This window comes from Mustela nigripes, chromosome 12 (assembly GCF_022355385.1).
Source record: "Mustela nigripes isolate SB6536 chromosome 12, MUSNIG.SB6536, whole genome shotgun sequence".
NCBI lineage: Eukaryota > Metazoa > Chordata > Mammalia > Carnivora > Mustelidae > Mustela > Mustela nigripes.
Window position 1 is genome coordinate 74,893,936 of NC_081568.1, and position 14,574 is coordinate 74,908,509.

The following is a 14,574-nucleotide window of genomic DNA, read 5'->3' on the forward strand; positions in this document are numbered from 1 at the left end:
TAAAAGAGGGTTTTTTGGTCACTGTGCTTTACTAAGGGAGAGATAACAAAAGTACAACTATTATTTCGAAGTCTGCAATTCTTTTAAATTAGAAAGAGGCTCAAAACTGTGCTGTACATCACGACTATTTCTGTATCATATGTAAAATTATTTCTTCCTCTATCATTGAAGCTAGTTTTGTTTTCTGCCCCTTTCCAGTGGACCTTCTTAAAGAAAGGGATACCTCCTCCCCAGTTCTGCCCTCACCTGAGCTAGAAGAAAAATGACTGATCCAGAAGCTCTCCCAGGGTCCAGGCTGTTTCTGTAACATATGCAGGCCAGGACACAACCACGGCCCACCCAGCTGCCCACCACTCACCAAAGCCCAAGTCACTCGGGCCAGGGGGAGGAAGGCCTGGGGTATAGAGGAGACGAGAAGCTCCCGAGGACAACCCCAGAGTCACTGAGACCGGGCAACCATGGCAGGAGACAGGGAGAGGGAGGAGAGTACTGTGACAACATGGAGAGCTGTATCTACCAGGCCACAGGCAAGCAGAGGCCCCGTGAAACGTTCCTCGTCAGAGCTGTGAGGACGACCCTCTGCTGCCCCAGGTAAACCCTTGCTAAAGAGCTTCAGAGTCAGGGTGGACAAGATTAACACGTTGCCAGGCTACCCTCTGTGTCAACAGGCACACAACAAAACAGTACTCCCTCCACATACACAACATGCTCTGAGGAGCCCTTGTCAAGGGGAGTATTTCAAAGCACCATCATGGAAGCAAATTCTCAAACCCCCACCAACCACCTTAACCTTGCGTCAGCTAAAAAAAATACCCACTCAAAGTTTCTCCTTGAGTCTATTAACAGGGACTTGCTATTTTTAACCCCTACTCTATTGTTTGATATTCCTGGCTAAGGAACAAGGGGGGAAATGGGAAGGTGGCTAGACAAAGCACTTACATTTGGCAGACAAATCAATTTCTGTTCCACCAGGAGGATGGATGAGATTGCAAAAAAAACAATTTATCTTGAGAGGAGGACAAAATCCTTGTGCTCCCCAAGATGACTTATTTAGTATGTTAGGGTGGTGTACTTTTAAGTGGAAACTTATGTAATACTGGTACAAACCAAGATACGCAGTTAGAGAAAAGAATATTCCTGCTAATGTCTAATCACTGCACATTACGCTCTCCCCAAAGCAAGTACGTGTGCTCCTGGGGGTGAACATGAGGGAGAGAGGGAGACAGAGAGAGAGAGAGAGAATGTCTGCATGCAAGTCTAAATGCACAGATATTCCAGGTAAATTCCCTCTTCCAGGACAAGCTAACAAATCAGTGTTGTCCTACAAAAGATAACAGTTTAGTTCAAATCATACACTATGCTTGAATACATTAAATTCACATGTATTTATAAAACTCCCTATTAGCATTGGCTAACGGTCTGGAAGACTGTAGCATAATGGAAAGAGCATTGAGTTGGGTCAGAAGACCTGGGCTCAAGGACTGGCTGTGCTCTCAACTAATGGACCCATCACGTGCCCCGCTCTGACACTCCATTGCCCTATGTGGAGAATGGAGAACATCTAAGCTCCACCTACCTCCTTCAAAAGGATTTGGGGAACAAAATGTGCATATAAAAGAGCGCATTATAGACTACAGAGCCCTAACTATGCCCCAGACCTCATCCTTCCCACCCGCCTCACCCACACAAGCTTCCTGATGATAGCAGGACTCCACCACCCACCTGACCTGCAGTGACAGTAATCAGACCTGGGAAGAAATGCCCACCCACTCAAAGCTCTGTTAATGTGTTAATGGTCAACAAAGGCAGAGGAGGACAAAATTAAACAAAATGAACTCTTACCCCACCCCAGTATACTCCTAGGTTATATGCTGAATCTACATTCCTCAACCTATGACAGAACCATAGACAAGCGGCCAAAGGGACAGCCCTGCGTTTCCCCTTAGGCTCCTCTTACTCTTCCCAGCACAGCTGGCCACCTGCCAGCCTTGAGCCCATAACTGCATCTCTCTGCACCTCAACCTTCCACACCTGTTCCATCAAGATGGTAGTACCTGCCTCAGAGCTCTGATGGGAGGAGCAGAGCCAGGGCACCGGGACCTGACCCGGGGGCTAGGGCATGGATGAGCCACCACCCTCTGCCATTCCTTACCCTCCACGACACCCACACCCACGCTGCTCCGCCGCGTGTTCATTGGGGCCACGAAGAACCACTCGTTGGTCTTGTAACTGTAGGCTTCCACGGACGCTAGGCCTGGGAGACAAGAGACTCGTGAGATTTCTACAGTGTGAGGTATCACCCAGTATGCCAAAGTGAAGCTGGGGAAAGGGTGAGAAACCCACATGTGTGGCTGAGCACCACGTCTCCCTCACTGTGCGGGCTGGGGCACCTCCCTGCAGCACATCTACATTGAGTCTACCTGAGATGTCCACTGAGGTCTGACTCAGGGCGGGTCAAGAGAGGACACGGGTACAACACGACTGTCCTGTGAATGTAAACTGTTACACCTACAGAACGGAGGGAAAATCTGAGCTTGCCTCACTGAACACCTTCTTTTGCCTTCTCTTCCTCTACATTAGAAGCTAGAAAGCTCAACACTTACCTTCCCAGAACCCCTAAAGGGATGACCCAGTCAATGAGGCCCAAGTAGAAGTCTCATGGGCATTTCTGAAATAGCCTTTGTTTTTCTGATACAGGTGCCAACACCAACCTGCTTTCTGCTACCCAGAATACAAATGTAGCTGGACAGAGCTGTAACAGACACCTTCTGATCCGGAGGGTACAGCCAAGGGACGCTCAAAGAGCCTGGCCCCAATATTCTTGAGCAAGCGGATGAAGTGAGCAACTGCCAACTTCCCAACTCCCTGTCCCGTGGGTAAAACAATATCTCTCAATTGTTTCAGCCACAGTTTAGTGAGGTTTCCTACTTGCGGCTGAGAGCAATTTCCAAAAGAAACAATCCACTCCCTTTTTTTCTCTTTATTACTCAGGTCCTACCCACCAGAGGCAGCCCCTGGAGGGCCTGCACACCCTGGAATTTTATGAGTGAGGGAAAGACTGTACCAAGTGGTAAAGACACAAATGAAAATTCACAGAAATCAAAAAATACTGTTTTCGAGGCGCCTGGGTGGCTTAGTGGGTTAAAGCTTCTGCCTTCAGCTCAGGTCATGATCTCAGGGTCCTATTATCGAGCCCCGCATCAGGCTCTCTGCTCGGCATGGAGCCTGCTTCCCCCTCTCTCTCTGCCTGCCTCTCTGCCTACTTGTGATCTCTGTCAAATAAATAAAATCTTTAAAACAAACCAAAAAAAACCTGTTTTCCACATCCCTGGGGGGGATTTCAGTGTAACAGAGTTAGTGTCCACAGAGACTTTCACCTGGAGGGATAGGAGAGATGAGATAATCTCTCCAAGTCCATGTATATTTGTAGTTTCTGATTTGAATTCTAAAGTGACCTAGAAGCCAGGAGCAAGGGGACTTCCCTGTGGTGGCACAATCAGGCAAAGCTTTGCGGGGCAGTAAAAGGGCGATGGACAAAGATGGAAGGGCCGGAGCCAGGTCTCTCCCATGGCTGAACCCCAGCTCCCTGGTGCGTCCAGCAGAGGCTTCAGACAGTCCTTAGATGCCCTGAAGCTGAGTATGTTCTCTTTCTAAGTCTTGTCTTGAAAAAATGGGTTCCCAAACAATAGAGAGGAGAAAAGGACCTCTTCTGAGTGCAGGATCCTTCCCAGAGTCCTAGAAATGATAGCATGTGGGCAGTTATGTATTCTGTGTGTAGGAAGGCCTGGCTCTGGCAAGGAAGGTAGATGAGGTAGAAGGAGTATGCTACTAAGGAAGGAGCTATGGATGGACAGAAGGTTGGCCCAAGAACTGGCTGAGCAAACCAGGGTTGCACTGAGGGCTTGTCCCAGGCTGGGAGGAGTGGGGGCCACATCCCAGACCTACCAGTACTGCCATCAAAGCCCCCCACGGCGTAGAGCAGGTCATTGAGCACAGCCGCACCCAGAGTGCTCCGGCGCTCCTGCATGCTGGCAATGGACGTCCACTGATCCTTCACACCATCATACACATCCACTGTCCGCACGCGCAGCGAGCCATTAAACCCGCCCACAGCATACACGTGACCAGCCATGAACACCACACCTGAGGCACAGGAAACCAAGAAAACGAGTTCATCTCAAGTGGCTGATCGCTCATGCAGTGACGTTGAATGACAATGGGGGAGCCAGACAGTCCCATGAATAAGTCACCACAGACAGTGATCTCTAACTTCACAGAACCGGAAGTCATCATGGGGCTCACTGGATTTCTATTCATATACGTTTTTCCAATGTTGTATGATTCAAGCAAATACTTGACCTGGCGTGAAGTCCCTACACATGTAAGAATCGAACCCAGAAGGGGCAGCCAGAAATTGGGCAAGTGGAGAAGGAAGAAGAAGAGAGTCTGTAATGCACAGATGTTTATGGAAACAAGAAGCAAGGGAGGATTTCCGGCAGTAAGTGGAGACAAGCTGGGGAAAGGCAGGCTGCGGGATGACAGATGGTGCCGCTCACCTGCTCTGCATCTCCTGGAGGGAAGCTCAGCGATCTGGTCCCACCGGTCCTCTTCGAAGTCATAGCATTCCACGCTGCGGATCGCCTTGGGGGCCTGGCCACCAACCACAATCATGACCTCCAGAAAGACAAACAGACATTAGCTGGGTCTCCCCAGCTAATGGATATTTGTGTGATCAATCCCTGGTCCTTGCACATGCGAACTGCCTGGGGTCCATGACCTGACATGCCACCTTACAGAGTTACATACATGGAGATGTTACCCCCAAATCACCAACAAACAGGACAAATCAAGAAAGTCGGCAAGGACATCTTGCCACAGAAACACCATCATGAGGTCTACACTTACTACATACCTATGCTCTGGGCTATGCTGGTGGTACGTGTAGAAACTCAGGGCATGATCTACAATCTTGCTGACCTCAAGGATTTGGGCTAGGGGGATGAAATTTTGTATCAAAACAAAATATTCCAAATATATATCAAAACTTGAATCTTGGAATACAATACAGAATTTGGGTATGTTTTTAAAAGAAAATTACTTCAGAAGTATTTCTGAATACACAGACTACAGGGAGCACTTATTCGTTAAAGCTTGGGGCAAAACTGTGAAAGACAACTTTGGAGAAGTGACCCCAAAAATGTATGTAACTGCTGATTTTCTGAAAAATTGTACTAGCAATACTGTTCCCACAAGTACGACAGTAGCTAACACTGCCGGTCACCGTGTGAAGTGTTATCACTTACGTGTCACCATAACCCTGTGAGGGAGAGATTATCCAAATTGACAGACGAGGAAATTAAAGCTCAGAGAACACAAGTAAATTGCCCAAGGTCACACAGCAGAGAGCGGCAGAACAGAAACCAAAAACCAAGTCTAGACTTGGAGGTGAAGGCAGCCCCATCTGTCTCCCGCTCTAGAGACAGGGTCCCCACAAAGACAACTCACTATACCCATGTTTTTCAAACTGCAGGTCACATTTCATGAGTGGGTCATGAAATGAATTTTATGCCTTGCAACCAGCAAACTTTTCATAGAGCAGCACAGAAAGTACAATAAGGGTGTTACTTCAGGAAACATTTGTAGGGGTTATACACACATGTAGGTGTCTCCTGGATAACAATTTAAACATAATTCTTATTGTAGGGTACTGTCAGAAAAAGAAAGAATGAAAACCACTGCTGCACGTATATAAAAGAACAATAGCATTTAACTGTGGTATCCCTGTTGCTGTGACTTTTGTCACAGGCGGGGCGCCTGGGTGGCTCAGTGGGTTGAGCCGCTGCCTTCAGCTCAGGTCATGATCTCAGGTCCTGGGATCGAGCCCCACATCGGGCTCTCTGCTCTGCGGGGAGCCTGCTTCCTCCTCTCTGCCTGCCTCTCTGCCTACTTGTGATCTCTGTCAAATAAATAAATAAAATCTTTAAAAATAATAATAATAATAAAGTAGCCAAGTTAACAACAGTGTACACATTTTAATAAACTTGTGCAAATTCACGGTTGTCTCCATAAGGACATCATGCTCACTGGCATTCCAAGATGCCTTCTTATGTGACAAGAAAGGAGTAGAAATCACAGGCAGCCCATCAGTAGGAGCCTCAGGACATTCTCTGTACCTGTAGCTTGTATTATTTACTCCAATGGTTCTCAGGCTTCAGTGTGCATCACAATCACCTCGCGGGTGGTTAAGACACAAATTACCAGACCCCTGCCAGAGGTGCTGATTCAGCAGGTCTGGAGTGGCACAGAGAATGGGCATCCCTAACAAGTTCCTGGTTGAGGCTGATGCTGCTGTTCCAAGAGTCGTACTTTGATAACTACTGATTCCACCCTTGGACTGCAGGGATTTGCTGATGTTCCATTAATAATTTCTGCCATTATGAATGACCATGGTACTTTCACTTCTCCACAACAAATGTTTGGGGAGAGCAATATCTATGTGAGTTCACAGAAGTGCCTCAGGTGACCAGCATCTACCCCAGGAGGCAGAACCAGGGCCAACAACTACTGCTCATCCACCATTTATGCCCCAAGATTCGAGAACCAGGCTCACCCACTGCCCACATGAGTGGTCACAGCCATCTGTAGTCAAATGTGGGTATCCAATGTTCAAAAACTCAGAAATCAGTTCTGACTTCTGGAACATTCCAAAGGACCCCAGGACAAGCAGTCCAAGCTTAAAGCTACTGCAACTGTTTCTGGAAATAAACATTCCACTTTTGGCTCCCCGTGGCACAGCTCAGAGGATCTGCTGTCCTGTGCCAGGAGTGGCCTTTTCAGAGAAAAAGCTGAATTCGACACTACTTCCTTTCTGTAATTCTTTGCTTAGACAAGCATCCATGAACAGTTTGAGGGGGATGTTAATAGACACAGCCCCTTGGCAAACTCAGACAATGCACACCTTACTCTTCTGGGGCCCAGGGACTTGCCGCACATTTCTAAACATGCCTCAAATGTGCACTGTCCTGGTTTTGAGCTGGTAAGGCTAAAATGAAGGCACAATACTGTAAAAATTTTCTATGGTATCTGGTTTTGGGGACTCAGTAAGAACAAAACCAGGTTCTAGTTTTTTCAGCAATGACCTCAGGTACTCCACAGCCTCTGTACCCTCTCCATGAAACATCCTTCCCCCTGTCTGGATCCCTCTGTTCTAACACATGCTTGTTTTTCAGGTCTTAGTTGACCAAGTATCACCTCCTCCAAGCAGACCTCTCTGCTCTCACATCTGAGTTACTGTCCCTTCTCTGAGATCACACATACCCCGGGTTCTCTCATTAAAACTGCCCCACACACTGTGTTGTAACTGCCTGGCTACCTTGTCTCCCTGGCGAGATGGTGAACCTTGCCAGGACAGAAAGTGTATCTGCCTCAGTCACCAAGATAACCTTAGGGCCTAACAGTGCCAGGTAAAAGGAGGACTCAGATATTTGGAATAAGGAAAAAATGAATGGTTAGTAGCATATGCAAAAAGCCAAACCAAAAAATACAGAGTTAAATGGAAGAATATACACAGTCCAGAATGTCACTTTCTGGGGTTAGGATATGTTGGGCACCAGATAACAATTCTACAATTTGAGAGGAAAAAAAATACATAAAATGAGAAAAAGACTTTTCCCATCTTTTCATTCAACCACCAGAAGAAAAATTGCTTATTCTTTGTACAAGTTACGAGGCTTCTTCTGTAAGTAAAATTTAAAAAAATAAAGTTTTAAAAAATAAAATGAAAGGAAATTAAATAAACAAAGCTTTCAAGGAACCTCACCATGCCCCAGAAACCATCTTATGATAGGAGTATGGAGGTATAGTCATACCGGAGAAAATCCAGTACTCATCTCTGAGAATTTTCAGTCACACAGAAACAAATGCAAACACTTCAATGGTAAGGTAAAACCTGAGTAGAAAGACAAGAGTAACACAGAACAATGTTTCGAAAGTAAACTTGCTTTGGAGCTCATAAAGGCACTGTTGAGACACGGCTTTTAATGTTCAAAACGTGCACAATGATCTGGGAAGAGTAATTATAAGATTTTGTGGGGGTAGGACCACTGGTTTCTGAGGATGTGGAGGTAGCTCAAGGCAGGGGGAGGAGAAGGTGTATTTTCTGCTTCTTTCGCAGGCCTAAGAAATCCAATTTCTATGACAGGCCTTGCAAGAAGCCATCACACAAGAACACTATACTCGTTGCATAACTGTGCAGAGTAAAAGAAAAAAATTTCCTATCTTGAATACTAACGGATGGCTGTTTCCATAGATACCTGATCTTAGCAACCAATTAGACAAAAAGGAGTACTCCCTCAAGTCTACATGCATGACATCTCTGAAATTATAAACCTCTAGCTACTTCGGAAGACCATGAGATGTCAGGGCACGAAGACACTTAGACACATTCTCTCCTGCAAGCCCTCATTTTACATTTCCAGAAAAATTCAGGCCCAGGATGTTTCACAGGCATATTTCTTTCTTTCCCCCACACCCTTAAGTCCCAATTTACTAAAAACTTATAATGCCAATAATGGAAATTACTGAATCCAATCAGTTTAATGATTGCCACTTTTAACAGGTGTCCTTTACGGTAACTCTGAGTAAGAACTACCAGGTGTCATACCGGCATCACAATAAAGAACTGGTTCTGGGCTAACGGTTATGTTACACCAAACATAATGTACTCCTGTTCAAGAACTACAGTGTACTTGGCAGTCTGGCGGCCCACCACAGGGTCCTAACCCCAAGTCTCAAGAGCTACGGTGTTGAAAGCTGCAGAAGCTCTGGTGGATGGAGAACTCCAGTTGACAGATCACAGGTGAGCCAGACTCAACTATGGGTGGCAAGGCTGTTGGACAAGCCCCAAGGGAAACACTCTCATTTTGGAAAGTCAAATGGCCATTTATTGTAGGGAGATTTAGTGAGACCATGGAAAGACTACCTGATTCCTTAGGAAGGAAATTTCACTCCCAGCCTAACAAGGTGGTTTTAAAATAAATATATAAGTCTATCTCCCTCCATGGAAGATTTAGACTCCAGCATTGCGCCTAGGGAAGCAAAGGCATGGGAGTCACAGTACAATGACCGCTCTGTGTGAGAGCCATGAGGTCTGTGGTACCCGAGACCAGTCAGGGACAGATGCAATAGGGGAACAAAGCAGAGCTTTCTGGCTCACCTGTCAGTCATGACCCTCACCTCTGAGTCATTAGACTCTTCACTATGGTGAGAGGAATGACCTGGGCTCTGTAAACTTTTTTTCATCAGGCAAGAGTGGAGGGTGTGTCCAAACTCTCTTCCATGACCGGTGAACTGGGCAGAAGGCAGGCCCAGCCAGTCGGTCCCTCGGGCCAGGGCAGGAAGCGAGAGTCTCTCTTACCCTGGTGCGTGGGGCCGCAGGGCTAACACCAATTCATCCGAAGGAGCATGTCGAGGTCGAGGCAGAAGACTTGTCCCAGCAGGTTTCTGAGCAACAGGTGCTCGAGGCAAGAACTGACAGTCAAAGTGCAGAGACAGTGGGAGGTGGAAAACCAGCAATGTGAGAGCCAGACCCAGGGAAGGAAGGAGGAGTGGGAATATGGACTTGGGAGTTAGACACATCTGACTCAGCTATCAGCCCAGTCACCACACAGCTGTATGACCATGGCCAAGACATTAATCTTGCCAACCCCACTTTCATTACCTGTATTATCAGGATAATAGCATGTTTCTCTCATGGGTGTCAGGAGTCTTCAAGGACACCAAGCACGTAGCACAGAGCTCACACTAAATGTTAGCTTCTATTATTCAGTCGACACCAGCATCATGACTATTGTTTAAAGCAGTTGTTAAAATATAGACTCCCCATAAGTGAAAGACCTGTAACGAGCTGAGTGAGTACCACTAATTCCAGGGTGATCATGGGGCTTTTTCAGGACCCCAGGGTGTTTTCCTGGTGTGCTCTGGATCCATCTGAAGGATCACAACGGAAGAGGAGCAGTGCCCACCCAGGGGCCTGCCCAACTAAGAAGTCACCCTACCCAGCCTGCCAGGAGCCTTGTTTCCAATGCCATCTATTGAAAGCAGGACAGCTCAGCTCAGGAGGAAGTCGCCTACCTCTGACCCAAATCGCTTTTCAGTGTCATTTTTAAAGAGTTGAATAGAGATGTCACTTGAACTGAAATGACAGTGAAAAGTGCCAGGCTCAGTACATCTCCAAAGGTTCATTTGCATCTTGCTGGGACCTCATTTCTCTGCTGCCATCTGTGGAAGAGGGTAACGTAGGAGTGTTTTGAGAGACTGGGAGACAGCCTCTGGTTGTCCATGGCAACCCAGAATCAGGGAAGTGCTGGGTGGTGAATGTGTGGGAGCCCAGATGATGCTATTAGCTGTTCCGGCTTGAATGTGTCAGTATGATCTGTGCATATATGGCTCAGGAAAAAACACTCTCATTAGCCCCTACAGCTATCTCCAGGCAGAGTCTTATTTCTTTCAGGGAGCGGGCTTGGCTGGCGAACAGGTTCGCTGCTGAGAATTGCTAAAGACAGTTCAAATCTCTTGCCACTGCTGTGTTTCTCAAAGTGTGCTCTGTCAGAAAACCCTATCTGGATTGAATTCATGAAAGCCCCAAATACTGCTTGCCCTTCCAATTCCTGTCGCTGTTCTTTCAACTAGTCCAATTATCTCCCTACTTCTCTTCCTCTACTTATTTGGAGATATACATATTTATATTTATATTTATATATTTTTTAAAGTAAGCTCCACACCCAGCATGGAGCCTGAATTCAAGGGACTTGAACTCATGCCCTGAGATCAAGACCTGACCTGAGATCAAAAGACCTGGATTTGCAGACCTGGATCCAAGTCCTCACAGGGACACTTAGTTGTGGAGCCCTGGGCAAGTCATTCCATCCCACTGATTCTCCAACATGGAGTTTCTTCCAACATTAGAACTTCCAGAGTTGTTACGAGGATAAAATAATGTACGTAAAGTGCTTTGTCTAAAACATAAGGAAATCCTATTTAAATGATCCTAAAATTATCCTTGGGTGATAAGGACAGTAACCCAAGGAAGGCAGAGTACCAAGTACAACTTACTCTATAAGTGGTCACCCAAGGTGGTGAGCTAGCCCTCCTCTCCTGCAGTCATGTAAACCAGTTTCTGGATGTTCACTGTCAGAGACATCCCTTTGACCTTGGAGATTGCTCAGGCGTCAGCTCCGGCAGAAAGCTTTCTCTAAGCCTTTACCCCTCTCCATGCTCCCTGAGTGTCCTGTCCGTACCTCCACTGTGGCACTTACTTGGCCCACTCTAATTGTTCTCTGTCATCTGTCTCCCTTCCCAAGTCTGGAGCACTGTGGGGAAGGGACCAGTTCTCATGAGGTTCTGTAGCTCTAGCACCAAGCCCAGCGCCTGGCAATCAGTGACTTCTCAATAGAAGTATGGTGAATGAGTGAATTAATAAATTAGTAAGTTAATGCATACATGATGGTTTATTACTTTACTGAGGGTGTTACTTTTTTTTCATCTAAATTCTTCACCACCTAAGAACACCTGGAAGAACGACCAGATTCATTTGATAGTGGACCTGTGGGCTGAGCCAAATGTCCTAGGGTCAATCTACATTAGTGATCAAAGGAGAATATGAAGTAGGGGATAAATCCTCACTACATCCACGCAAAAACAAGTATAAATACTGAAAGAATTAGAAAACAACTAGGGGTGATCGAAAAGGTCGGTAATAAATCTCTATGAGGTTATTTCTTCTTTAGAATTACGTCTCTTGGGGTACCTGGTGGCTCAGTTGGTTAAACATCTAACTCTTGGTTTGGTCTCAGGTCATGATCTCAGGGTCATGGGATCAAGCCCTGAGTTGGGCTCTCTACTCAGCGTGGAGTCTGCTTGAGATTCTTTCCCTCTCCCTCTGCTGCTCCCCCAGTCATTCTTTCTCTCTCTCAAATAAATAAACAAAATCTTAAGATAAAAAGAAAAAATAAATAAAAAATTTAAAATATCCTTTTCAGGACTCCTGGCTAGATCAGCTGGTAGGGCATGTAACTTTTCATCTCAGGGTTGTAAGTCTGAGCTCCACATTGGGTGTAGAGTTTACTTCAAAATAAAATCTTTTTTAAAAAAGTTGTCATGCATGAAGGATATATACATGTATATATATATCTCTTTCATTTATGAAAACTTTAACTAATGCCCAACCTGTGCCAGACTCCAGGCTATGTACCAAGGAGAGAGATGAGTAACATCTGCCATCATGGAACATATAGCTTAGTGAAGGAGGTAACACCCTAGAAGAGAACCCTGAATAGCTCCCTGAAGTGTCAGCCCAGGGCATATGGTCACCCTCTGGAACTATTGCCCCTGCTTTTCAGAAAACAATGAGGCCATCACCAACCTGACCTCCCCTCCATTAAATGTCTTTCTCATCAACTGTATTTCTACATAGTAGCACTAAACTATTAGAAACTAGACTTTGAAAGAAAACTTTTATAAGAGCCTCAAAAACTGTGAAATACTTAGGAATAAATCTAATGAAAGACCTGCAAGATCCATATACTGAGAACTAAAAATGTTGCTAAGAGAAATTAAAGACGACAAAAATAAATAGAGCTATACACTGTGATTGTAGATCAGAAGATTAGTACAGAAGATACCCCCAACTTATCCACGGCTTTGCTTTGTACCATTTCAGTTACCCATGAACAACCTTGATCCAGAACAGATGATCCTCCTTCAGACACATGATCAGAAGGTCAATAGCAGCCTATGTCATTCACCTCACTTCATCTCACCTAATAGGTATTTTATCATCTCTCATCATCACAAGAAAAAGGGTGAGTCAGTACAATAAGATATTTTCAAAGAAATAAACCATGTATATATGTAACTTTTATTACAGTATATTGTTATGATTGCTCTATTTTATCCCTAATTATTGCTACTAATCTCTTACTGTGCTCAATAAATAAAGTTTATCTGAAGTATTCATGTATAGGAAGAAAATGATATGTATAGGGTTTAGTACTACCCATGGTTTCAGCCATCCACTGGGTGTCTTGGAATATATCCTCCCAGGACAAAAGGGGACTACTGTATTGTTAATATGTGAATTCCCCCCTAATTGATCCTAAAAATTTAACACAATCCCTATCCAAGCCTTTTTTATAAAAATAGGCAAGTTGATTCTAAAAGATAAATGAACATGCAAAGTACCTAGAATAGGAAAAACAATTCTGAAGAATAAAACTGGAGGACTCATACTACCTGATTTCAAGACTTGCTATAGAGCTGGTAATCAAAGAAACATAGTATTGGTATAAAGACATGCAAATAGATAAAGGGAACAGAAGAGTATCCGGATATAGACCAACACATATGCAGTCGATTATTTACAACAAAGATACCAAATCCACTCAATGGAAAAAGGAGAATCTTTCTAGTAAATGCTGTGGAAAAAACTGGACATTCAAATACAAAACCTTGACCCTTACATTACACACCATATTACAAAGAAATCTCAAAATAGATCATAGACCCAAATGTAAAATTTAAAACTTTAAAAAGTGTAGTAGAAAAACTTGTTGATCTTAGATTATGCCAAGATTTTCTTTAGATAAAACACAAAATATATCCATCATAACAGAAAAAATTTTGACAAAATTTAAAACTTCTGCTCTCCCAAAGATACTTTTAAGAAAACAAAAAGACAAGATACAGGTTGGGAAAAAATATTCGCAAAATACAATTTTGCTAACAGACTTACATCCACAATATTCAAAGGACTCTTAGAAATCAGTAAGAATAAAATAACCCAATTTTTTTAAAGGGAAGAAAATTTGAACAGACTTCACCAGAGAAGATACAGAGACAGTAAATAAGCACATGAAAAGATGTCCAACATCATTAGTTATTAGAGAAATGTAAATTAAAACCACACTGAGATACTACAACATCCCTACTACAGTGGCAAAAATTTTTTTAAATAGGTAATACAAGTAGTGGTAAGGCTGTGGAACTTTTATCCATTGCTAATGGGAATACATAAAGGTACAGCTGTCTTGAAAAACAGTTCAGCAATTTCTTATAAAGTTAAACATATACTTACCATAAAACCCAGCAATCCTATTCCTAGGTATTTACCCAAGAGAAATTAAAACATAAGTCCACACAGGGATCTGTAAGTGAATGTTCAAACAGCTTTATTTTTAATAGCCAAAAATGGACACCCAAATGTCCATCAACAGGTGAAATGGATAAACAAAATATGGTGCATCTATACAATGGAATATTACTCAGCAATGAAAAGGAATGAACTCTTTATACATGCAACAACACAGATGAATCGCAACAGCATTATGCTAAAAGAAAGAAGGCAAGCTCAAAAGGCTACATATGGCATTATTTCATTTATATAACAACCTAGCAAAGACAAAGCTGTAAGGACAGAAATCAGATCAGTAGTTGCCAAGACTCAGGGGTAGAAGAAGGGGCTTGACTATAGAGCAGCACAAGGGAATTTTTTATGCAGTACTTAAAATATTCTGTATT

General features: G+C 44.2%; 1 protein-coding gene across 3 annotated transcripts in view; it reads right to left on the reverse strand.

Annotated features, from left to right (window-relative positions):
* KLHL3 (kelch like family member 3) overlaps positions 1-14,574 on the reverse strand; it is a 112,763-nt gene that overhangs the window by 15,231 nt on the left and 82,958 nt on the right. For all 3 annotated transcript variants that reach the window (XM_059417625.1, XM_059417626.1, XM_059417624.1), the window contains 3 exons: positions 4,557-4,674; positions 3,946-4,143; positions 2,153-2,254 (listed from right to left, as the gene is read on the reverse strand). In XM_059417625.1, coding sequence (XP_059273608.1) covers positions 2,153-2,254; positions 3,946-4,143; positions 4,557-4,674 — 418 coding nt within the window. The remainder of the gene's footprint in view (positions 1-2,152; positions 2,255-3,945; positions 4,144-4,556; positions 4,675-14,574) is intronic.